A 27,434-nucleotide genomic window follows, 5' to 3' on the forward strand; every position below is an offset into this window, starting at 1 on the left:
TTTTAATGTCCTTATTGGATGGAAGTTAAATTAAAATGTTTTAGTTATGAAAGAGAAAATAATGAGAAGACTCAATATGTTGTCGTGTGAATCCTAGAACTTTTACAAATTGCGCTGCTTGTATAATTGAATCAAGGTCTGATTGAAATCTCCATCAAAGGAACTTTATAGACATGAAAGCAATATAAAAACAGTATAAAGTCAATACCGTATGCCATGACTGTAAGGTAACATATATTCGACGGCCCCCTGACGAGGCATCGTACTAACGAGAACTATATATTAAAATAAATGGCTCTTCCCATAAAAATAAGCACTTAGGTACCAAGTTTTTCTTTACAAAAATTAGTACCTTAAGTCGTTTTTCGTCCCACGTATAAACTTACGACGACAAATACACGCAGCATGTTCACAACGAAATATTTTACTTTATAAGGTATACAACTCGAATATATGTGTTTTACCTCTTAATTAAGAACCGTTTCAAGTAAACGATAATTATCATTTTTATCTGATACAATAATATCTACGATTTTATAATAATTTTAAAGTTATCTAAAAAAAATACCTATCTATTAGGATATAGACCGTACATAAACATAAAGTATAGTTATATGTATATACATTACATTACATTATAATATAGTCTACACTCTACTAACTACTTACTTAATAAGATGCACCTCCTAATAAAAAATATTTTTATTTATAGTTACATATTATAGTTACGCAATTAAATGCAGCTTCCTCACAACATTAATAAAATATTACACCTGTAACTAGCAATCTCTTAAGGGTACAGGGGGCCAGTGCCCAGGGCCCCCCATCGTCTGGGGGCCCCTTGGAGGAGATGACAGACAATTTTTCTCACATAAATCTCAAAATATTTTATTAAAAAGCAATACACTTTTCTCGTTGCCAGAACGTCAGATCATTTTCAGATTTATTCGAATCAAAACATCTATGTATAGGAATAATTCGAGTGATTCGAACACCATTATAATTAACTTATCAGACATTTACTCGAATTATTTATTTACTTATTAACGTAATTTAATATATTTTTACTTGAATTATTTTCGGAATTATGAAAATTAATAACAATTCTAAGTTTACAGAATAGCATACAAGGGCGTTGTGACAAAACTTAAATCTCTGGGCCTGTAGACAAGTGGCAGAAACGCTAGAGAATAGAATCCGCTATTGATAGTTGATACTAATTGATATCCCACCAAAAACATAAATGTAAAAATTGTAGCCGAGTTTAATCGTTGACTTAATTTATGAGGTTAGTTTTACATACTGTTTATATTTTGTGAGGTTCACAATTTAACAAAATTGTGAAAAACACACTTAAAAATAAAATATTAAAATTTCCGGTCGTTCTGGTGATTGGAATTTTGTTTTTGAGATCAACGAATGAAAAAATAGATTTTTCGTAGAAACGGTGGCTCCTAGATAAAAATGTATTTGAAGTTTTTTTATGGATAATTTTACGATCTACAATTTTGGTAAAAGGTTATTATATGATTAACTTACCGTCTCGGCGAAAATCGCAAAAAAACTTATTTTTATATTAACTGTACTCTATTTTTTTTCTTTCCGAGTACCAATAACCGTAAAATATTTTGGGGGCCGAGTCACCTTCGTCCGTAGGAGTATACCCGGAGTATGGATTCCCTACACGTGGCCCCTGGGTGGTGCTAATCAGGTGACATGGTGGGAGACAATCGTCGCGGCTATAATGACCACCCATCAGCTGAAGCCGTGTCGCCAAGCGTCCGCGTTCCGACACGATGAAGCTGATGTAGCCTATGTGAAGACGGGTCGAATCAGTTGCGTTTATACAACCTGGACGATTTGACGCACACTTATGTTGTTGCACCTGGAGACTAGTCATGGAGGGTAGCGGGATCCGAGGCACGGTTCACCGCTGGCCGACCGCTAGTCAAGACCCAAGTAGCGTGCTAGCCACATGTGAAAGGCTGCCCCGCCAACTAGCGAAAAATCCCAAGATGCGCCATAGTGCCGGTTGGCGACCGGACGAGAGGGCCCTATGGACATCCTTGGGGGGGCTCGGGCGTCCCCGCAGTCTTTAGACTAGTCCCCATCAGTGTAGCTTCTGAGTGTGAGTCTCAGGTCTAGAAGTATAGCGCCTCGATTCACTGCCGTCTTCACACCTACTTCACTCTTTAATTTATATGAAAAAAGCAAGGTACAAGAATAAAGTTGTACAGCGGCAGCACTCCCTCTCGCTGAAAGTAGACCTCACTAACATCAGAGGTCTACACTCCAACCTCGCTGCAGTCCACTTCCACCTAGAGACTAGCAATCCTTGTATTTTGTTCCTCACGGAGACGCAGATTAGATGCCCGTCTGACTTGGCGTACCTATTCTATCCCGGCTACACCCTGGAGCACAATTTTAAAGCTCGGTCAGGTGTGTGCGCGTACGTCCGAGACGACATCTGTTGTCGGCGTCTCCGGTATCTTGAAGACCCCCATTTTTCCGTATTATGGATGCTGGTGGACACAGGCCCAGAGAAACTTCTCTATGCATGTGTCTACCGAGCGCACAGCGGAGACCAGGAGACGATCAGGCTCACAGAGTACCTAAGTGAGGCGGCGGACGCTGCTCAGCACAAATACCCTTCCGCTCAGCTTGTGTTACTGGGGGATTTTAATGCCCACCACCAGGAGTGGCTATACCCATACCAGTGCACTGACCTCGCTGGGAGAGAGATGCGTAAACTTGCTATAGCATTGAATCTCACCCAACTGGTTCAAGGAGCGACGCGGGTTCCTGATGTTGAGAGCCATACAGCCAATTGCGTGGACCTTCTGCTGACAACAGATCCAGACCGTTACTCGGTACTGATTTCCTCGCCGCTTGGCAGCTCCGATCACTGTCTGGTGAAATCTGTATCTGTCTACTCGCCGCCCGATCCCAGTCCTAAGGACTCTCGGCGCGTGTGGCAATACAAATCAGCAGATTGGGATGAGATGCGTTCCTTTTTTGCATCATATCCTTGGCGGCCTGTCTGCTTTTCTTCTGAAGACCCTTTGACCTGCGCGGATGCTGTGACTGATGTGTTGCGACAGGGAATGGAGTACTTTATTCCATTCTCCGACGTAGCCATGTCCGGCAAAGCTCAGCCCTGGTTCAGAGCCGATTGCAGACGCGCTGAATCGCTAAAGCAAGAGGCGTATCTGGCTTGGGTTGACGCTCGACACCGCAAAGCGAGGGATGTATCTGAAAAGAAGAAAGCCTTTAACCGGGCTGCCAAGTCCTGCAAGAAGGCTCTACGGAAAGCTCGATTTGACCACGTTAGCCGTATAGGGAACAAACTGGCTTCTTACCCCTCCGGTAGTAAAGCGTTTTGGTCCCTGGCAAAGTCGGTTGAATCGAATTTCTGCCGCCCCTCACTTCCTCCACTGCTGAAACCTGACGGGACGCTGGCTCACACCGCCGTAGAGAAAGCGAACCTATTTGCTACTCTATTTGCGAAAAATTCTCGTCTGGATCCCGCAAGCGCAAAACCACCCAGTCTACCTGGATGCGAGGCGAAAATGCCGGAAATTCGCATCCGTCAGACGGAGGTTCTTAAAACGCTGCGGAGTCTTGACGTGAATAAAGCCAGTGGCCCTGATGGAATTCCAGCCATAGTTCTTAAAACCTGTGCGCCTGAACTTGCTCCTGTTTTGACACGCCTCTTTCGCCTTTCGTTGACGACTGGAATAGTACCGAAATCATGGAAACTTGCCAACGTGCAGCCTGTGCCCAAAAAAGGCAGTCGTGCCGATCCTTCCAACTACAGGCCAATATCAGTCACGTCCATACTCTGTAAGACTATGGAACGTGTACTGAACAGCCGGCTCCTGGCACACCTAGAAGCGAACGACCTCCTCAGTGACCGACAATACGGTTTCCGCCGAAACCGGTCCACTGGGGATCTTCTAGCGTACGCCACCTACATCTGGAGCGAGGCCATCGAGAATCATGGTGAAGCACTTGCTGTCTCCCTTGATATCTCGAAGGCCTTCGATAGGGTCTGGCATGATAGTCTTATTGGCAAGCTTCCATCCTACGGTCTGCCTGCTGGTCTCTGCGCCTGGATCTCAGATTTTCTGAGAGACCGGTCGCTTCGGGTAGTCGTCGACGGCTGCTCGTCCGACCAAATGGCTATAAATGCCGGAGTCCCTCAGGGATCAGTTCTCTCCGCAACACTCTTCCTGCTACACATCAACGATCTGCTGAAACCCGGTATCTATGGGTACGCAGACGATAGCACTGTTGTGGAGAGATATGTATCCAGCGCGCGAGCCAGTGCGGCACAAATTCAGTCTCTACGGGAGGCGATGGTCGATCGCATGAACTTGTCCTTACAGGCGGTCTCCGACTGGGGCGATGCCAATCTGGTCAAGTTCAATGCGTCTAAGACCCAGGCGTGTCTATTCTCCGCTAAACGGAGTCCATTCCACCTGACTCCGAATTTCCAAGGTGTGTCCGTGCCGATAACTAACCACCTCGAGCTTCTTGGTATCACCTTAACGCCTACTCTGAACTTTGGTTCCTTCATTGAATCTAAAGCCCAAGTAGCCTCAAAAAAGCTTGGAATTCTGGCGAAGGTGAGACAGTATTTCAGCCCGGGACAGTTGCTCAACCTTTATCAAGCACTAGTCCGATCGTGCATGGAATACTGTTCTCACCTCTGGGACGGTTCCGCCAAGTACCAGCTGGAGGCGCTTGAGGCGATAGAGAGGCGTGCCAAGAGGCCCATAAACGACGATAACCTAGTAGGCAAAAAGCTCCAGAGCCTCGGTCACCGCTGCAGAGTGGCCAGCTTATCGGTCTTCTATCGGATACACTTTGGAGAGTGCGCTGCGGAACTGCACGATCTCGTTCCGCCATCCCCGTTCTTCCATCGATCGTCGAGGCGCACAGATTCTAGGCATCGCCATATGGTGGACGTTCCATGTACCCGGACTAAGCGGTTCGGTTCCACATTCTTTATCCGAACCGCGAGGGACTGGAACATGCTTCCTGAGTCTGTGTTCCCCGACGAGTACAATATGGGGGTCTTCAAGCGTAGAGTGAACAGGTACCTTCTAGGGAAGCGCGTTCCATCTTAGACCACATCTCAGCTTAACATCAGGCGAGATTGTGGTCAAGCGCTTCCCTATTACCAATAAAAAAAAAAAAAAAAAAAAAAATATCATGACCGTAATATGTCAAAAATCAGCGATAGCAGTTTCTATTCCTTAGCGTTTATTTTATTCTCTGTCGTTAGTCTCACCCCCCACGGTTAGACAACCAATCAGAGCCACGCTTGAGGCGTGGCACGAAAATTCGCAATGCACGTGAGTCTGACGTTGCCAGATAGTATAAATTTGTTTAAATAATGCAGCAAAATATAAATAATACTTTATATTTTCATATTTTGGTCGGAACCGGGAGAACCGGGTTTCATACTATTCAGACCCGGTTCTCAAGACCATCAAAAAACCCGGGTTTACCCGGGTTTTTCGGAACCGGGTAAACCCGGGTGCATGCCCTAACACAAACACAAACACACATTCAAATTCGAACACGAACACGAACACGAGCACGAACACGAACACGAACACGAACACGAACACGAACACGAACACGAACACGAACACGAACACGAACACGAACACGAACACGAACACGAACACGAACACGAACACGAACACGAACACGAACACGAACACGAACACGAACACGAACACGAACACGAACACGAACACGAACACGAACACGAACACGAACACGAACACGAACACGAACACGAACACGAACACGAACACGAACACGAACATGAACTCGAACACGAACACAAATTCAAATTCAAACACGAACACGAACACAAACACAAACACACATTCAAATTCGAACACGAACAACGAACATGAACAACGAACACGAACAACGAACACGAACAACGAACACGAACAACGAACACGAACAACGAACACGAACAACGAACACGAACAAGAACAACGAACACGAACAACGAACACGAACAACGAACACGAACAACGAACACGAACAACGAACACGAACAACGAACACGAACAACGAACACGAACAACGAACACGAACAACGAACACGAACAACGAACACGAACAACGAACACGAACAACGAACACGAACAACGAACACGAACAACGAACAACGAACACGAACAACGAACACGAACAACGAACACGAACAACGAACACGAACAACGAACACGAACAACGAACACGAACAACGAACACGAACAACGAACACGAACAACGAACACGAACAACGAACACGAACACGAACACGAACACGAACACGAACATTAACACGAACACGAACACGAACACGAACACGAACACGAACACGAACACGAACAACGAACACGAACAACGAACACGAACAACGAACACGAACAACGAACACGAACAACGAACACGAACAACGAACACGAACAACGAACACGAACAACGAACACGAACAACGAACACGAACACGAACACGAACAACGAACACGAACACGAACAACGAACACGAACACGAACACGAACACGAACAACGAACACGAACAACGAACACGAACACGAACACGAACACGAACACGAACACGAACACGAACACGAACACGAACACGAACACGAACACGAACACGAACACGAACACGAACACGAACACGAACACGAACACGAACACGAACACGAACACGAACACGAACACGAACACGAACACGAACAAGAACACGAACACGAACACGAACACGAACACGAACACGAACACGAACACGAACAACGAACACGAACTCGAACAACGAACACGAACAACGAACACGAACACGAACACGAACACGAACACGAACACGAACACGAACACGAACACGAACACGAACACGAACACGAACACGAACACGAACACGAACACGAACACGAACACGAACACGAACACGAACACGAACACGAACACGAACACGAACACGAACACGAACACGAACACGAACACGAACACGAACACGAACACGAACACGAACACGAACACGAACACGAACACGAACACGAACACGAACACGAACACGAACACGAACACGAACACGAACACGAACACGAACACGAACACGAACACGAACACGAACACGAACACGAACACGAACACGAACACGAACACGAACAGGAACAGGAACAGGAACAGGAACAGGAACAGGAACAGGAACACGAACAACGAACACGAACAACGAACACGAACAACGAACACGAACAACGAACACGAACAACGAACACGAACAACGAACACGAACACGAACAGGAACAGGAACAGGAACAGGAACAGGAACAGGAACAGGAACAGGAACAGGAACAGGAACACGAACACGAACACGAACACGAACGGAAATTCCAGCCATAGTTCTTAAAACCTGTGCGCCTGAACTTGCTCCTGTTTTGACACGCCTCTTTCGCCTTTCGTTGACGACTGGAATAGTACCGAAATCATGGAAACTTGCCAACGTGCAGCCTGTGCCCAAAAAAGGCAGTCGTGCCGATCCTTCCAACTACAGGCCAATATCAGTCACGTCCATTCTCTGTAAGACTATGGAACGTGTACTGAACAGCCGGCTCCTGGCACACCTAGAAGCGAACGACCTCCTCAGTGACCGACAATACGGGTTCCGCCGAAACCGGTCCACTGGGGATCTTCTAGCGTACGCCACCTACATCTGGAGCGAGGCCATCGAGAATCATGGTGAAGCACTTGCGTAAATATTAATGAACGAGAAGTCAAGCGTAAATTACAATTACTCGATATTACTAAAGGTTCGGGTTATGACGGTATCAGTACGGTATTTTACAAAAGATGTGCAACGGAATTGTCAGTTCCTCTATCTATAATTTATAATAAATCTCTAAACAGCGGAATATTTCCAACTTTTTGGAAAAAAGGTTTGATAGTGCCAATTTTTAAACAGGGGGATAAGTGCGAAGTAAAAAATTATCGGCCTATTACGTTGTTATCGATACCCGCGAAAATTTTTGAGTCTCTCGTTTATAGTTACATATCGTAGCACACCAAGAGTCTTATTTCTGTGAACCAGCATGGTTTCACAAAAAAACGTTCGACACTTACCAACTTGCTAAGTTTCACTAACTCAGTGATAACAAAAATAAGTAACGGTAATGAGGTCGACGCAATCTACACTGATTTCAGTAAGGCCTTTGATACAGTGAATCACCATCTGCTAATTAAAAAACTTAGGGACACTTTTTGTCTTTCAGAACAGGTTTCACGAACACTAACACGAACAACGAACACGAACAACGAACACGAACACGAACACGAACAACGAACACGAACAACGAACACGAACAGGAACAGGAACAGGAACAGGAACAGGAACAGGAACAGGAACAGGAACAGGAACAGGAACAGGAACAGGAACAGGAACAGGAACAGGAACACGAACACGAACACGAACACGAACACGAACACGAACACGAACACGAACACGAACACGAACACGAACACGAACACGAACACGAACACACATTCAAATTCGAACACGAACAACGAACACGAACAACGAACACGAACACGAACACGAACACGAACACGAACACGAACAGGAACAGGAACAGGAACACGAACAGGAACAGGAACAGGAACAGGAACAGGAACAAGAACAGGAACAGGAACAGGAACAGGAACAGGAACAGGAACAGGAACAGGAACAGGAACAGGAACAGGAACAGGAACAGGAACAGGAACATGAACAGGAACAGGAACAGGAACACGAACAACGAACACGAACAACGAACACGAACAACGAACACGAACAACGAACATTAACAACGAACACGAACACGAACACGAACACGAAGAACTAAAGGTTCGGGTTATGACGGTATCAGTACGGTATTTTACAAAAGATGTGCAACGGAATTGTCAGTTCCTCTATCTATAATTTATAATAAATCTCTAAACAGCGGAATATTTCCAACTTTTTGGAAAAAAGGTTTGATAGTGCCAATTTTTAAACAGGGGGATAAGTGCGAAGTAAAAAATTATCGGCCTATTACGTTGTTATCGATACCCGCGAAAATTTTTGAGTCTCTCGTTTATAGTTACATATCGTAGCACACCAAGAGTCTTATTTCTGTGAACCAGCATGGTTTCACAAAAAAACGTTCGACACTTACCAACTTGCTAAGTTTCACTAACTCAGTGATAACAAAAATAAGTAACGGTAATGAGGTCGACGCAATCTACACTGATTTCAGTAAGGCCTTTGATACAGTGAATCACCATCTGCTAATTAAAAAACTTAGGGACACTTTTTGTCTTTCAGAACAGGTTTCACGAACACTAACACGAACAACGAACACGAACAACGAACACGAACAACGAACACGAACAACGAACACGAACAACGAACACGAACAACGAACACGAACAACGAACACGAACAACGAACACGAACAACGAACACGAACAACGAACACGAACACGAACACGAACACGAACACGAACACGAACACGAACACGAACACGAACACGAACACGAACACGAACACGAACACGAACACGAACACGAACACGAACACGAACACGAACACGAACACGAACAGGAACAGGAACACGAACACGAACACGAACAGGAACAGGAACAGGAACAGGAACAGGAACAGGAACAGGAACAGGAACAGGAACAGGAACAGGAACAGGAACAGGAACAGGAACAGGAACAGGAACAGGAACAGGAACAGGAACAGGAACGGGAACGGGAACGGGAACGGGAACGGGAACAGGAACAGGAACAGGAACAGGAACAGGAACAGGAACAGGAACACGAACACGAACACGAACACGAACAACGAACACGAACAACGAACACGAACACGAACACGAACACGAACACGAACACGAACACGAACACGAACACGAACACGAACACGAACACGAACACGAACACGAACACGAACACGAACACGAACACGAACAACGAACACGAACAACGAACACGAACAACGAACACGAACAACGAACACGAACAACGAACACGAACAACGAACACGAACAACGAACACGAACAACGAACACGAACAACGAACACGAACAACGAACACGAACAACGAACACGAACAACGAACACGAACAACGAACACGAACAACGAACACGAACAACGAACACGAACAACGAACACGAACAACGAACACGAACAACGAACACGAACAACGAACACGAACAACGAACACGAACAACGAACACGAACAACGAACAACGAACACGAACAACGAACACGAACACGAACAACGAACACGAACAACGAACCATAGGTACCCTTATATCTGTTACCTATTTATTTTTCTAAGCTCACCTAATAATATTTTTATTCCCTATTTTACTGAATCAATCAAGAAGAATAAAAGTAGATAGATATAGCTGTACAAGTCTTTGATTGCCTACGCCTATTTATTATTTCGCTCAAGCGTAAGTGGTGTAGTAGGTATATTTAATTATATTTTGCGTACTGATCGTGTATAGTTTGGAACGAAGAAGAAAGCATCCGCGTTACAAAGTATACACGATCAGTACGCAAAATTCGTGTATATTTTGTAATAACAAACAGCAGTTTCCTATGGTTGCGTTCTGGCTATGTATAGTTTGGAAATACGCGTTGCCGGTTGAAACAATTTAACTGGAATATGGCTGGTAAAGGAAATAATATACCGTATTACAGGATATTAATGGTATAGAAATATATTTTTATGGGTATTATATTACTAGTATAGTGTATTATTAAAAATATAAATCATAATAATATTTTAAATTATCTGTGGTGTTTTTTTTTTTTATAAATTGTATCTACACGATTCTTCGAAGCTTTTCCATTAGGTTCCATTACAAGATTTTTCTTTTCTTTTATAAATAAGATATCTGATAAAGTCTACTTTTATAGATTCTGTCAAGAAATATTTTTGTTGTACGCTGTTACTTAGTAGATACATGATTACGTCCAATCTTTTTATCTCAAGGAACGTCACTTCATTATTATTTTTTCAGGCATTTGAAGCAAAGTGAAGACAGATAGACAGAAAATATGTGCATTGATTGCGTAAATGGTCTTGACTAGGTACCACTTACCGTTCTTAATACCTATATGGAGGATAGAGATAGTATCTGTGAATGATCCTCTTTAGTCCAGATCCTTTTTATAGTTCAGGATACATCGCCCATTTTTGCAAGTGACTACTATCAAGCTAATTTTCCGTTTGTAGCTTTATTTTGATGAGACGCCCAATAATTTCGTGTACGAAAGTCTCGATTGTGGTAGCTAACAGAGATAACAATTCGATGGTTCTCAAATATTTATTACTAACTGAATGAATTTTTTTTTCAATCTCGAGATAATTACCTAAATTATTCGAAAAAATATTTGTCCTACAAAATCTATGGTTTGTTCAAAGAGTCCCCCTTTCCAAAGTGTATCGATAACGAGGTCATCATAAATGATTACTAACAAGCTGATTTTTTTGTTTTCACTTAGTTAATGTTTATATAATTCAACAGACATATTGTCCTACAAATTGCGTAATAAATATTTGAGAACCATCAAATCAAAAAATTTTATCCTTGTTATCTCTGTTAGCTACCACAATCGAGAGTTTCGTACACGAAATTATTCGGTGTCTCATCAAAATAAAGTTACAAACGGAAAATCAGCTTGATAGTAGTCACTTTCAAAAATGGGCGATGTATCCTGAACTATTAGTGAGTCTTTATGTGATTAACGTTAACGAATCTAAAGATAAGAAGGGGAACGGCTGTAGAATACAGTAGTAAAGTATTTTTTTAATAATCATCATCTAGCAAGTAACTAAATAGGCTAATTAGGTCTGAAACATTCTCAGTATATTTTCCAAAAGCTCTTCGTGTTTTTACTTTTTGGAGACACTATACTTTTAGGTGAATTTCCTAGTTTATTCGATTATATATCTCTTATATATAAGTAGAAAATAAGAGTTTGAATAATAAGCATAGTATTCTCGATTGTGAAGTGACTGTCCCGTATGCCTTAACTTTATATCTTAATTCAGTTATGGCCTATTTACAAATATGTTTCTATGATATAAGATCCTATTAAAGATAGCCTTTAATATTTTTTAAATATTTTTATTTATTTTTATCCAATAAAAACACATACAAGCATTAACAGTAGCAAGCAGTTATAACTACGTGTTAATCCGATCCATAAATCCAACTAAGCCAATGTTACTGTTATAACATAATTAAGAGCTTAGAAAACTGATCTTATTACACGATTTGTTGGTACGAAAACACAATTTATTAGGTGTAAATAATAAAATCGATTCCATCCTACCGTCGCGTTGCAGAGATATAGTAAATTATACAGGGTGTCTCACCGTCGGTATTCTAAGCTCAATGGAGGTTATAGTTTTGCATACGCTAAGTACGTAAAAAATACTTATAAAATTCCAGATACATTTTTTTTCAAATAGATTAATTCTTAAAACTCTATGTGTACACTGTACACCCCTAACAAGCAACTCGCCCGACTTTGCCACCTGCACGTGAGCTATAATGTTTTCATAGACAAAATGCTCACATAAGCGAATATTAAATGCCGTCTGCGCGAAGATAAAGAAGAAAACATGAACAAAAAATATAGGCAAAAATTTTTGTATTTTTTACGTGATCAGTGTATGCAAGTTTACAAATCCCTTCGCGCTTAGTATACCGATAGTGGGACACCCTTTATAGCGGAGAAAGTTATATGTTGTATGTAGTCAGTTTTATAGCCTGTTGCTTGCGTTTAGACTTCGTAGTTTATTAGAGGATTTGTAATAATGGTATTCTAAATTTAGAAGATGGTCGATGAGATTATTTAAGATTATAGACTTTTCAATCCAATTTTACATCGACAAACATAACAAACACCCTCTTTTATAGTTAAACTAGCTATCTGCTCGCGGCTTCGCCCGCTATGTCTAAAACCTAATAAATTATATACTAAAACCTTTCTCGAGAACCACTCTATCTATTAAAAAAAAAAACCACATCAAAATCCGTTGCGTAGTTTTGAAGATTAAAGCATACATAGGGACATAGGGACAGAGAAAGCGACTTTTTTTATATTATGTAGTGACTAGTGATTGCCGCCGGGGATGAGCTAGATGTTTAATAGCTACTTAGGTATATCTATATCAAAAAGAGGAATTTTAAGCCATGGTAAAATCTTTCACCTTATAAGTGTCAGTAATTAATAACTCAGCCCCCGGAATCACAGACACAATAGAAAATCTATTGTGTCGTGGACCGATCGGGCCGCTGCAGCTCAATGGGTTAATATGACAAAATTGGTTCACTATATTTAATGATATATTTTTATATCTTAACTTTGCATATTTCTAAGTGCGGTTCCATGTTTCATCAGAAAATTATTTAGTTTAATTATAAGATTTTTTAACATTATTCAAATATTATACAAAAAAAAAATAGTTTTATTGAAAACTTTCTCTAGTTCGGTCATTTCACGTCATTAAGTTACGTTAAAAGTCGTAACATCACAAGCCTCAACAACACCTTTATTTACTTCTAAGTGTTATGTATATTGAGTATTAACTAACCACATTGAACACGATTTTCATTTCACTTCAAGAGGCTCATTTCGTTAATACTTAGTACTTACCTACGCGTAACCAGGGTTGCCAGATGTAAAAAAAAAAAACAATTTTCATCAGCGAAAATACTATTAATATATAGAATATGAAATCATAGCTGATAGCAAGTCGCATTTGGACTATGAAAATCAATCTCATTTTAATATTAAACAAATTCTTTCTTCATACACTTTTTAGGTTATAATTTTTTAATGTGTAATTTTAAAACCGATAAATGATTGGGTAATGATTTTCTACCCTGTCATCGAAATAGTATGGAAACAGTGAAGGAAAACATCGTGAGGAAATCGACATGTCGAAGAATCAAAGGTATAGTATACTTAGTTCTTATACCTACCCTGACCCCTGTTATGAAGCCCGTGTCCCTGCAGTGGGAACGCATATTGGTTGATGATGAAGATGATGATGTTGGTGAGTATTTATTATTCTGCTCTTTTTATAAAGTGAGAATACTTTCAAAATTTAAAGGCGAATAAATGCCGACAGGTGCACAAAACATTTCAATAGTAGCACAAAGTCAGGCATTTGGTAGCCCTAGGGCAGGTAACGCTAAGCCGCTAACTAAACATTCAGCTGTGAACGTATAGTGTTAGTAATTTGAGGTAGCCGCAAATAATGTTTACCGCTATGTCTTAAATTGACCATATTTCTTCGTCTTCTGACAGTCCGTTATAATATAATATGCGTACTCGTTCGTTAACACGGTTGAAAGATTGTGCGCATAATATTTTATGCCTATTGTTATTTCCTAGTTAAGAATTTTTTGTATGCGTTTGTTTTATACAAAGTTACAAGGTGTAAAGATTTCGCAACAATTAGTCACGGTTGTGTGTCCAATTGTGTACCTAGTTTGTTGGTAAAATATAATTAGTAATCGGGTCCCGGGTTCATTCAAAGAGTAAGCAAAAAATCCCCTAGATTTTAACTCTGAAGTTGCCACTAGAGAAAAAGGAGAAGAAATACAAGTTCTACTATCTACGATCTCACTACGCAGTGTCCAGTGATGATGCGATTTTCATTGATGTTTTTTCTCACATTTATCGAAAGCTGTAGTAGGTGTGTGTTTGTGTTGAAACTTTGAAATGTATTAAGCTCATTATGACATACATCTTTGCATCGAGCTTATTCACTTATCACTTAACAATTCAAAACATCTGAGCCAAACATACGTATGTTTGTATATCGCTTTCAACTAAGCAATTGAAACACGTAAACTTTCTAAAGCCAATATAATAAAAGTGTGCTGTAAAGTGTAAACAAACATGGACACATTGTTGCGTGTCCATCCGTTCTTAGGAAACGATCCATTACATTATAATCATAGAATCAATTATAGTCGATTATAGAAAGGAAATAGAGTCGAGATTACTGTGCATAATATAGCATAATCCGGTTATTATTTGTAAGAACAGTGTACGTTTGTTCGTTTGTCTGCTTAATGAACGAAGTGTTTCACGCGTCACGGGCATTAGCTTTAGTCGAATTTGTTACCAGAGTTCTTAATTCCATTAGCATAAGGTTGAAGTTTTTTTATTAAATACGATAATTTAATGGGGTTTATCTATTTGCGGTCCAGCTACACACAATTGACATATCAAATAGAAAGGCAGAGTGGAAATCTTTAAGCGAGTCTTTAGTGTTCGTTCTTCGTATTACAGTTAATAGACTTGTGTTGACACTTGACCGTGAGTGTGCTCGAAATATTTTATTAAAAGCCTTTACAAGCGATCTCCCATGTGCGTTATGTTTACAAAATGAATATGATAATGCTGCATTCAATGTTTAATGGTTTTAGTTTGATTTGTATATCTGATGGCTATCTGCGTCCAAAATCTGTGTAAGAGATACATAGCATCATCATAGGTCATTCATCATCAATATATCATGTTTCCACTGAATAACCAATAATAATTACTTGGTCATAAACCCCCATTTTGACTAATACTAATCTCTAACTATATTGTGTGTGTACCTAAATACTAATTTTCATTACCTACATTAGCGTCTTCGTCCAATCTCTGTAAACTTTTTTATGTATATAAAAATATTTAATTTATGATATACCTATGCTTTTATATCACACTATTTTCAGCACAAAAGACCGTCGTAAATTACTTACAGCGTATTTATTTAAGCCCTTTCGCAAAATACTTTATGAATGTGAAGTTGAAATATGTGTTAACTAAGTAATTACTTATTGCTACCCTTTTTAGTGAAGAAATTCCTTTGTTTCTAAGCAATAATAGTAAGTTCAAAATAGGTATTACTTAAAAGGTAGTTGTGCTTTATTATGATTAGATATTGCATTACCGAGGCATGATTAACGACAACACTATTTCCGAACACCTTGAGCCTTGTGCAATAGTGATGTGATGGATATCGATAAATGTTTAAAGCGATAAAAGGGCATACGGTTTAGGTGGTCCCTGAAATTTAATAAACAATAATATAAAACACATGTAACATGAGAAGAAAGTTTTGGAAAAACTTCGAGCTTTAAGTAGAGCTTTTTACAATAATATGTTTATGTAGGTACCTGATGTGATAAAAATAATATTTTTTTATTAATTGTAACGATGGTAATAAGTAAAATTATCTAAGACATAAAAATCTTAAAAAAATCACCCATGCTTTACTGACTCTATTATGGAGTCCATAATAACATCTCGTTTTATAATTTATATTTTCACAAATATTATTAATATCCATGAGCTAAAAGGCATGTAAATGCAATAAAAACTGTAAACAATAAACGATAATTTACTACTGATTAAAATTATTATTCATATTTTAGTTTCACCTACCTACGCATAACCTTTATATAAAGGAAATTGTCGTAGGTACGTGAGATTATTTTCATGGAGGCAAACCTTCATCTTTATATTATGTTTATGAGCTGTACTAAAAATATTTAATAATAATAATCTGCTGTTATATTTAATTTACCCTTACTACCTAGATGTTTTAACTTCAAAAGTGTTTAAGATTTTCAATGTAGAACAAGGTATAAAGTTGATAACGCCAGTTTGGAAAGGATGCACAGTGCACACATTGACGGCTAATTAGTTGTGAATTGTGATCATTGTGATGAATTCGATAGCTAGTTAGACCTTTACTTTACAACAATAAATAACAGACACATGAATTATATACAGGAACATAGATCAAGAAAAAATGAGTGATATTTGATATTGGCAAATAATAAATGCTCCTAGCCATAAAAGAAAAAGACAAGTTTGAATTCTTATAAAAAAATAATGTGCATGCAATAGCTTATTACAGTAGATATTTAGATAGGATTATAAAATCACAGTGATGCTACAAGTATAGGTCACAATCATAGATAAGAATTTAATACCATACTGTCACAGTACGAGCTTTTCCCTATTAGTCCCTAGTTTCCCTTTTCCCTATTTCAATCTTCCTTTTATTAGTTGGAAAAATGACAACTTTAATATATCAAAACAATGCAACTCCGAACTTTATAACTCTGCTTTGATTTTACTAGACACATTTAACTTACTGGGTTTAAAGCAATACAACTTTTTTCAGAATACATGCGGTAATGTTCTGGACCTCGTTCTTTCTAATACCCACTTACACTGTAACATAAGCTCTAAGCCGCTAGTAAATATTGATCCTTACCATTGTCCACTCGAATGTATTATTAATGATTTATATATAAAACCTTTACAATGTAAAACCCGGGTGGTACGGAAATTTTTTAAGGGTGATTATGACGGGATCAACTATAAGTTAAAAAATATTAACTGGCACGAGCTATTATATTTGGAGGGTGGTTTGGTAATAATTCACTGTCGGTAGTTCTAATAGTTTTAATAAACCAGTCAGACTCCACACCCGTTGTTTCATTGACGTCCCATTGGCGACGAGTCGGAACTACGCGTGACGTGAATAAAGTGAAGTAAAGTGTTGTGAACATGCCTATAGGGAAATTGGAGCCGTTTGATGTTAACTCCAAACAATGGCCGGCATACGTTCGCCGTGTAAGACAAAAGAAAGACTTATCGCCCCAGACAATATTATTCTTTACTCTTTACTACATCATACCGTTAATCACTTATCAACATTCAGTACTACCATAATAGTATTCAAAATATATAATTATCTCATACATTTTCTTTCATCTGTTTCAGCAACTACAAAATACAATATGCTGACCCGCAAGGCAGTAGCTAAGGACATGGAGAATAAATTAAAAGCTGCACTCCATGATTTGAAAACTTCACAATCTTTATGTGAAAAACTCATACAAGAGCGGGATGAAAGTGAATTAGAGATTCAAGAAATAATTAAAAAGAACTCTCTTCTAAAGGCCGAGCTGGCAGAACTACACATGAAATACATTTATAGTGAAGACAAGTGCAAAGCCCTCCAAGACATTGTGGACAGCTTCCAGCAGTGCTCTAGTGACCATAAGATGGCTCTTAGCCGTATCGCTAAGTTGGAATGTAGCCTAATGGAAGTGCAAGAGGACAATCCCAAGCGGCAATGCAACACACCAAGTAGTCTTCATGATGAATTAGTTGAATGTGGACAGTTAAGTGGCTCTGTAAACTTTAAAAAAATCAATTTCTCTTCACATAAGAAGTTGAAAAAATACCTTAGATTAAGTAAGTTTATCAAGCGTACCCAATCAATTGTTAGAAAGAGTTCTTTTAAAAATGTAGTTCAATTAGAGAAAGTCAATAAAAATCTGGTTCAAGAGTTAGACAAATATCATAGGGATCTAGAATATTATAAAATCTTGTATGATGTAGAAACAAATGAATTAAAGGAGAAGATAGACTCTTTAAGTCAAATGTTAAATGATGTCAACCAGAAGTATTCTGCTGCCCAAATGCAAATAAACGAGCATATACAACAGGCAGATGACTTAATTAAGTTGAGTAATGAAAATATGGATCGCTTTGAGTCGCTGACCAATAAATATGTATGTCAGTGTTCAAAAAGTGACAATGAGCAAACGTCACCCCATAAGCTTGACTGCACAGACATACATAGTGTTAAACCCGTGACAACAATTTCAACTAGTAAAACTAAACACCTTTCCGAGCAGGAAATTATTGTGTTGTCAGATAGTATTGGTCAGGGTTTTGGCGCTATGCTCAACAATTTAGGGCTTAAAGTCACAAATATTTGCACTCCTAACAGTTCATTTAATTATATAATCAAATCACTTGATCATTTTAGCTTTAATAAGAATAATATTGTAATTATACTATATGGAGATAGTTTAAATATAAAAAATAAGGATATTGATGTAGGATTTCAAAAAATGTTGGAAATTAGTAGTCAGACTAAATGTAAATTTATGTTGTGTACATTGCCGTACCTACCTGGTTTGACACAAGAACAAAATAGATTAATTCATAATATGAATTTAAAATTGTATAATGTAACAAATCATCATCGTGATGCATTTCTTTACTTTGACATTAATTTGTGTATTAAATCTTTTACTTTGACAAAGAATACAGTGTATCTGCCATCTAGATATAAGCGAGAACTTGCTATGTTAATAGCATATAATATTAACCAGTCTGGTACATGTTTGTTATCAGACCCTGGATCTACTATAATTTTATGTAGTAGTAATAATAATTATATACACCAACCTTGTGTTGACAGAAAATCTAGCCCTAAGCTAGATTTAAACTAGTATATAAGACAACAGCTAAGCAGACTTTTTCTATTGTACATCAAAACATTCAAGGCTTGGCTAGCAAATTATTAGAAATAGAATTATTTTTAAATCATAATACAATTAAGGTTTTTTGTGTAACAGAACATTGGCTTAAACAATGTCAGTTGGTAATAAATATTGATAATTATACATTAAAAAGTATATACTTCAGGACATATGCTATTCATGGAGGTTCTCTTATTTTTGTACACAATAGTGTAAAATGTAAAGAACGAACTGACATTGTTAGTCTTTCTGTAGAACGGACCATTGAACTGTCCTGTGTTGAACTGGAGCGTTACATTATTGTTTGCGTTTATAGACCCCCTTCCAGTGACTATAATATGTTTGAGACAGTCATGGAAGAAATATTAAAGCGTTTAAGTAGGAGTAAAAAAAAAGTTATAGTATGTGGTGATTTTAATATTGATATACTTTTACAAACACAAACGGCTACACGAATTGTTAATTTGTTTCAGTCATTTAATCTGTATAAACTTTTTAATGAACCCACACGAATTACACCTACTTCTGCAACCTGTATTGATAATATATACTGCGACTGCTTCTGTTTAGAGAAAAATATTCTCAATACACTCACTTCGGATCACTGTGGCCAGAAAGTAGTTTTTGAATGGGATTGCTTACCTGAATTTAAAAGAATTAATGTTAGGCCTATAAGTAAAAAAGGCATTAATAAATTTAGAGATAATATTAATAAAAACCTGCCCGTACTGAATGATCAATCCTGTAATAATAATCCTTGTGAAATGTTTAAAAATCTTTTCAATTTAGTTCATAATGAATTTGAAAAAATATTTAAAGTTAAATCTTTAAATATTACCAAGGATTTACCATTTAGTAAATGGGCGACACCTAGCATACATAGGTGTAGGATCGTTCTTTATGAGTTATATGGTATGAAGCAATATAATAAAGACCCATCTTTTCTTAGTTATGTTAGAAATTACTCAAAAACTTTTAAAATTGTTTGTTTTACTGCGAAGCGATTGTATATCAGAGATAAAATACGCGAATCGGATAATAAAGTTAAAACAGTTTGGTCTATTATTAATGGTGAAATGGGTAAAAGCAAATCAAGTAATACTATAAAACTTGTAAATAATGACAGGGTTATTGACAAAAGTGCTGATGTTGCGCTTGCTTTTGAAGAATTCTTCAGTAGTGTCCCTGTTACTATTACTAATAGTTTAAATTCGTCTTCAGCACTTGCAGAAACCTTTTTGAGGGACCATGTTGCGGGGTGCAGTACATTATTTGAATTACGACACGTAACTTCTAGTGATATTGTTACTGCCTTTAAGACGCTTAATCTAAAAAATACTTGTGATCTTTGGGGAATGTCCGTAAATTTAGTTAATAATATCATAGAAAATATTGCGAAAAATTTAGCTTTTATATTTAATAAGTGTTGTGACTATGGTACATTTCCTAATTTACTAAAGCTTAGTAAAGTTATACCTCTATTTAAGAAGGGCGATCAAGAAGACTGTAACAATTATAGACCTATCTCTATTTTACCAACATTAAGTAAGGTATTCGAGAAGTTAATATTAAACCAACTGAGTAGTCATTTTGCATCTAATGATTTACTGCACACCAAACAGTTTGGTTTCACAAAGGGGCGCTCAACCACAGATGCTGGGGTTGCACTTCTAACACATATATATAAAGCATGGGAAAACTCAAAAAATGCTCTGGGGATATTTTGTGACCTCTCCAAGGCATTTGACTGCGTTGAACATTGTACTTTGTTACGTAAACTTAATCACTATGGAATTAAAGGAAAAGCACAGAACCTCATAGCGTCATACCTGCATGATAGGATACAGACTGTAGTTGTTAATGGAGAACGTTCTAGCGGTGCGTCAATTAACATTGGTGTTCCACAGGGGTCAATTTTAGGTCCCTTCTTGTTCTTGGTATATATCAATGATCTTCCCTATTATTTGCAGGATAGGTGTGAAATAGTTCTGTTTGCAGATGATACCTCATTAATTTTTAATGTGGATAGGCATGACCCAAATGTTGACGAAGTGAACAGTGCTCTTTTACACATATCTGAATGGTTTAATGCCAATAATTTATTATTAAATGCCAAAAAAACCACTTGTGTTGAATTTTTACTTCCTAACGTAAAAAAGTTGAACAGAGATATTACCTTGAACGGGGAGGTATTGCATCCTACTGAGTCTACTGTATTTCTAGGGTTAACATTGGACGAGAAACTACAGTGGGGAGCCCATGTCAACACCGCTGCAGGTAAGCTCAGTTCAGCTGCATATGCAGTCCGAAAAATAAGGCAACTCACCGATGAAGATACGGCTAGACTGGTTTATTTCAGCTACTTTCATAGCATTATGTCCTATGGAATTCTACTGTGGGGCAGGGCTGCAGATATAGAAACTATATTTATCTTACAGAAAAGAGCCATTCGCTCTATATATAATTTACGTGCTCGGGATTCACTAAGAGATCATTTTAAGAATACTGGTATCCTTACTGTACCATCACAGTATATATTTAATAATATTTTGCATGTACACAAAAGCTCCGACTTACACACAAGAGTAGGAGATAGACACGATTATGGCACAAGGAACAGGAATAGAATTGAAATGCCATTTTTCCGATTAGCTAAAGTTAAAAATTCATTTATGGGTCAAGGTATACGCTTTTACAATAGAATTCCTCACAATATTAAAGAGTTTAGTAGTTCTAAATTTAAAACTTATATAAAAAATGTATTAGTTCAGAGAGCGTACTACAATATTCAGGAATATATGGACGATAAAAACCCATGGAGGGTTGTCGCGTAAAAACCACAAGACAGTTCATTGGCATATTATGATATATTATATTGTAGTTAGATATAAGTTTCATATATTGTAATATTTACATGATTTTAAAAGAGCAACTATGGAGTTTCTTGCCGATTCTTCTCCATAGATCACTGCTGTCCGAATCGGTGGTAAATGTTAAAATAATTATGTAATGACGATTCGAAAGTGCTACTAAATAGTAGTCTAATTGAATAAATGAATGTTTGAGTTTGAGTTTTGAGTTTGACAATTCATATTGTTGAATGAAATCAGGCAAGAATTGCAAGTGCCATTGCTCATTACCATAGTGGGAGATACTACATATTCTCTAATGTGCGATTTGTGTTCGCCGGAGCATCCGGAATCAAAATCGTTCGAGGAGCTCGTTCGCCTAGTAACACAGCATCTAGAACCACAGCGTTCTGAGATAGCCGAGCGCCATGTTTTTCGCTTACGTCGACAAGTCGTCGGCGAGCCGCTCACCGAATACCTACATAATTTAAAACATTTGGCGACTACGTGCAATTTCGGCAGCAATTTGGAAGAGAATTTACGTGACCAGTTCGTTTCTGGATTGGCGAGTGAGGCGATGCGATCGCGAATTTTTGCCGAAAAAGACATAAATTATAAACAGGCCGTGGAGCTGGCTCTGGCTTTGGAGGCGGCGGAGCGACACGCAGAGGTGAGCGCAGCCCCGAGCGCAGCAGGCGTGGGCGGCGGCGGCGGGTCGGCGGCGGGCGAAGGCCTGCACCAGGCGAGCGTACGGCGCTCGCAGCTTCGCGGGGCCGCGCGCCCGCCCGCGCAGCACGGCGGCGGCGGGAGCGGCGCGGGCGGCGGTGCCGGCGGCACCGGCCGCTGCTGGCGGTGTGGGAGGCCGCACCGGGCGGATAAGTGCCGGTTTGCTAATTATAATTGTGATGAGTGTGGTGTACGTGGCCATTTAAAAAATATGTGTAAATCAGTGAGTGGCAAAGGGCGGGCGAACGCCCGACATAATTACGTGAGTGACGATGAGCGAGACGAGGAATTTTTCAACATCCAAGTGGACGGTACAGGTGACCAGCCTTATTTAGTTATGGTTAAAGTGGATGGACGTCCAATCGAGTTCGAAGTCGATACCGGCAGCCGAATTTCGACCATAAGCGAAGATTTTTTTAGGCGTAATTTTTATAATAAAACTGTATTATCTAATAATATAAACATACGCAGTTATGTCGGTTCGACAATAAACTCGCTTGGATTTATTAATGTATATGTAACCCTCGGTAAGGTCTCAGTGTATAATTGTAAACTTTATGTAATTAAGAACGGGGGACGTCCTTTGTTAGGCAGAGAGTGGGTACGCGCTCTTGGAGTTAAAAATATAGCCATAGATTTACAGGAAATTAATGAGGATGTAGGGAGCGATCCATTTGTGAGTCAATTAATGTGTGAATTTCCGGAGGTGTTTACGGAGAAGTTAGGAACTTGTAAAAAAACAATAACGTTATATGTAAAGGATGAGAAGCCCGTATACGTGCGCGCGCGACCTGTGCCGTTAGCACTGCGCGCTCGCGTTGAGAGCGAGCTGGCGCGGTTAGAGCGAGAGGGAATTATTTACCGCGTTGAGTCATCCGATTATGGGACGCCGATAGTACCCGTGGTTAAAGAATGCGGCGATATAAGAATTTGCGGTGATTATAAAATTACTATAAATCCGATTCTTAAGCGTGATCCATATCCACTTCCTCGGATCGAGGAGTTGTTCGCTTCACTGAGTGGGGGAGAAGAGTATTCAAAAATTGATTTAAAACATAGTTATCAACAATGCTTGTTATCGAATGATTCACAGCGTTATACGGCTATAACTACGCACGTCGGTACATTTGTATATCGTCGCACTCCATTCGGTTTGTCGTGTATCCCGGAGAAGTTTCAAAAGATCATGGAGGAAACCCTTCGGGGTGTTCCAAATACCGTTGTATTTTTGGACGACGTCTGTGTTACCGGTGTGGATAGGAAAAGTCATTTAAGAAATTTACGTACAGTATTAGAACGGTTACGGGCTATGGGTTTTACTGTTAAATTTGAAAAATGCAGTTTTTTACAAAAAAGTATTTAGGTTTTATCATCGATAAAACAGGATTACGTCCCGATCCAAATAAACTAGCCGCTATTACTGAGGCCCCGAGGCCCCAGAATATTACACAATTAAAAAGTTTTTTAGGAATGTTAAATTATTATGGGAAATTCATTGCAAATTTAAGCATAATGTTACAACCCTTGCATGCACTTTTAAAAAAAGACATCGATTGGACATGGGATTCGAGATGTGAGGAGGCTTTTATTGCAGCTAAAAATGCTCTCACCTGTGATAAAGTATTAGCGCATTATGAAGACGGTCGGGAACTCATTTTGTCAGTGGACAGCAGTGCGTACGGGGTGGGCGCGGTCCTGGCGCATCGCTACTCGGGCGGGAGTGAGCGCCCTATCAGCTGTGTTTCACGGTCGCTCAATTCGGCGGAGCGGAATTATAGTCAGTTAGACAAGGAGGCGCTCGCGATTTATTTTGGGGTAACTAAACACCATCAATATTTGTATGGGAGATCGTTCATATTGCGTACCGATCATCAACCCTTATCACATATTTTCGGTAAAAAGGGGGGAATACCACAAACAGCTGCAAGCCGTTTACAAAGGTGGGCCGTGCGTTTATCAGCCTATGACTTCAAGGTAGAATTCGTGAGATCTTGTGAGAACGGTCCCGCGGATGCGTTGTCTCGTCTGCCCCTTCCGTGTGAGCGGAGCCCCACGGAAGCGTTAAGTTATGTAGATTTAGTTAAAGATTCATTGCCTGTAAGTTTTAAAGATATTGCGGCGGAGACATATAAAGATAAATTATTATGTAAAATCAAAGGATATGTTTTGTTTGGATGGCCGGCTCGCGCCAGCTGTGAGGAGGAGCAGGCTTATTTCGCACGTAAGGACGAAATCATACACGAATTGGGGTGTCTGATCTTTAAATACAGGCTTGTTGTTCCACCTCCGCTACGCGCGAGGGTCCTGGAGGAAATTCACCAAGGGCATTTAGGAGTGAACAAAATGAAAAGTCTGGCTCGTAATTACGTTTATTGGCCTGCTTTGGATGCAGATATAGAGAATTTGTGTCGATCTTGTGAGGCATGTCGAGTGGTTCGGGACGCTCCGCCCCACGCCACTTTACATCCTTGGGAGTTTCCCCTAGGGCCCTGGCAAAGGGTTCATGCGGATTTTGCTGAATGTGGGGGTGTAAAATATTTTATATTAGTTGACGCTTTCTCGAAATGGATTGAGGTAATTGCAATGAAACGAACAGACACGGAATCCACGGTGTCAGTGTTGAGGTCTATGTTTGCTAGATTCGGATTACCGTCACAGCTAGTTACTGATAATGGCCCCCCGTTCTCGTCTATAGATTTTAAAACTTACTGTAATAAAAATTGTATACAACATGTAACGTCGGCACCGTACAGACCACAAGGTAATGGGGCCGCGGAGAATGCGGTTAAGACGGTAAAGAAGGTAATTAAAAGAGCTATTTATGAAGGCGAAAATATTTCTAAAGCACTGTCGAAGTTTTTATTTCAATATCGTAACGTTGAGCACGCCACGACTAAAGTGTCGCCGGCCGTAGCGCTTTTAGGCCACCGTCTGCGCGGTCGCTTAGACGCGTTACGTCCGGACGTCGGTGCAGAGGTGCGCACGGCACAGCAGCGGCAGATGGCTAACAAGGGAGGTCAGGATAGGAATTTCGAGAACGGGGATCCCGTACTTGTACGTAGTTATTCCAGTAAGTCGCCTAAATGGGTCGAGGGTAATGTGACGCAAAAGACCGGCCCTGTTTCTTATAAGGTGAAGGTTGATGACGGGGTTGAATGGCGTAGGCATCAAGATCAAATTATTTCACTGAATAGTGGGAACCGTAAAAGTCGATTCTCTTTATCCCGGCCGAATTTGAATAACTCGACTAATTGTGCCCCCGCAAGCGATGGTGCTGACGGGACATGTGCTGATGTGGCGGAGGAGGAGGAGGCGGACCAGGACGCGACCGACAAGGATACAGGTAAATCGACTGCAAATTCAGTCACGCGCTCCCCCACCCCTCCTCCTGACGGTGCATCAGCTCGAGCTGTACGAGCTTACGAGCGTTCCCGTAAGTTGTTTAATAACGAGTAAAAAAAAAAAAAAAAATGTTCAGTATTGGTTAAGTTCTTGTTATTTAAAGTTGTATTTTGGATTTAAATATGTATGTATTTTTAAGAGGGGAAAAATGGAGGGTGGTTTGGTAATAATTCACTGTCGGTAGTTCTAATAGTTTTAATAAACCAGTCAGACTCCACACCCGTTGTTTCATTGACGTCCCAATATTCAGGCACTGTCAATGAGGCTGTTGATGCATTTTATAAGGTTATATATTCCTGTATTGACGAGTATATTCCTATTGTCAGACTTACGTCTCGGTATAATTATCCCAAATGGTATACACCAGCACTAATTAATCTTATTAAGGAAAAATCAAAAATTCATAAGAAATGGAAAAAGTTTAATAATCCGTGTGACTATGCCGCTTTCTCTCTTCTCAGAGCCCGTGTTAAAGAATTACAATTAGAATCATACAATAAGTATATACACCGCTGTCAAAATAGCATTATAAATTCACCGAAAGAATTCTGGACTTATATAAAAAACAAGCGGTCTGACCATAGTCTGCCGCAGACTATGTATTATAAAGGGCGTCTATTAACAAACGGACAAGATATTTGCGACTCGTTTAACGAATATTTCCGAAGCGTATTCCAGCCATGCGATCAATCTATCCCCAACTATGCTAAAGAAGCTAATATGTCCGATAACCTTCATTCCATTGAGGTTAACGTGACTATACTTAAAAAAATATTTAAACAACTTCATCCTCGGAAAGGGGCTGGAACTGACGGCATACCTGCAATTTTTATTAGGAAGTGTGAATCTGGCCTGTTATCTCCCCTTTTAATATTATTTAAACGCTCTCTTTCGGAAGGTATCTTCCCTAACAGATGGAAAGAGGCGCAAGTCGTACCAATTACATAAAAGTAAATCTAAAACCGATATAACGAATTACAGAGGAATATCAATGTTGAATATATTTGGTAAGCTTCTAGAACGTATTGCT

The 27,434-nt window shown here is 39.5% G+C and overlaps 3 protein-coding genes across 3 annotated transcripts; 2 read left to right on the top strand and 1 right to left on the bottom strand.

Annotated features, from left to right (window-relative positions):
* Nucleotides 1-7,848: 7,848 nt before the first annotated feature.
* LOC123694579 (tetra-peptide repeat homeobox protein 1-like) lies at nt 7,849-9,844 on the bottom strand (the record flags this gene model as incomplete). Its single annotated transcript, XM_045640044.1, has 3 exons — nt 7,849-7,899; nt 8,636-8,803; nt 9,713-9,844. Coding segments are annotated over 3 exons (351 nt in total), but the record flags the coding sequence as incomplete, so codon positions are not given.
* Nucleotides 9,845-13,968: 4,124 nt separating this feature from the next.
* On the top strand, nt 13,969-24,365 carry LOC123694580. The gene is made up of 3 exons (XM_045640046.1): nt 13,969-14,125; nt 17,872-18,274; nt 22,538-24,365. The coding sequence occupies exons 1-3, from the start codon at nt 13,969-13,971 to the stop codon at nt 24,363-24,365; spliced, it is 2,388 nt and encodes a 795-aa protein (XP_045496002.1).
* A 149-nt stretch (nt 24,366-24,514) lies between these two features.
* LOC123694581 (uncharacterized protein K02A2.6-like) lies at nt 24,515-26,458 on the top strand. Its single transcript, XM_045640047.1, has one exon. It carries the CDS (start codon nt 24,515-24,517, stop codon nt 26,456-26,458), a length of 1,944 nt encoding a protein of 647 aa, XP_045496003.1.
* The last annotated feature ends 976 nt before the right edge of the window (nt 26,459-27,434 follow it).

Source organism: Colias croceus, chromosome 9 (assembly GCF_905220415.1).
Source record: "Colias croceus chromosome 9, ilColCroc2.1".
Classification (NCBI taxonomy): Eukaryota; Metazoa; Arthropoda; class Insecta; order Lepidoptera; family Pieridae; genus Colias; species Colias croceus.

Excerpts from the sequence above, each read along its gene's own strand:
- LOC123694580 (XM_045640046.1), top strand. The coding sequence starts at position 13,969 with ATGGAAACAGTGAAGGAAAACATCGTGAGGAAATCGACATGTCGAAGA. Across the intron at positions 14,126-17,871 it reads TGATGAAGATGATGATGTTG|CAACTACAAAATACAATATG; the intron begins GTGAGTATTTAT and ends CATCTGTTTCAG. Across the intron at positions 18,275-22,537 it reads GAATTAGTTGAATGTGGACA|GCAAGAATTGCAAGTGCCAT; the intron begins GTTAAGTGGCTC and ends GAATGAAATCAG.
- LOC123694581 (XM_045640047.1), top strand. The coding sequence starts at position 24,515 with ATGTTACAACCCTTGCATGCACTTTTAAAAAAAGACATCGATTGGACA.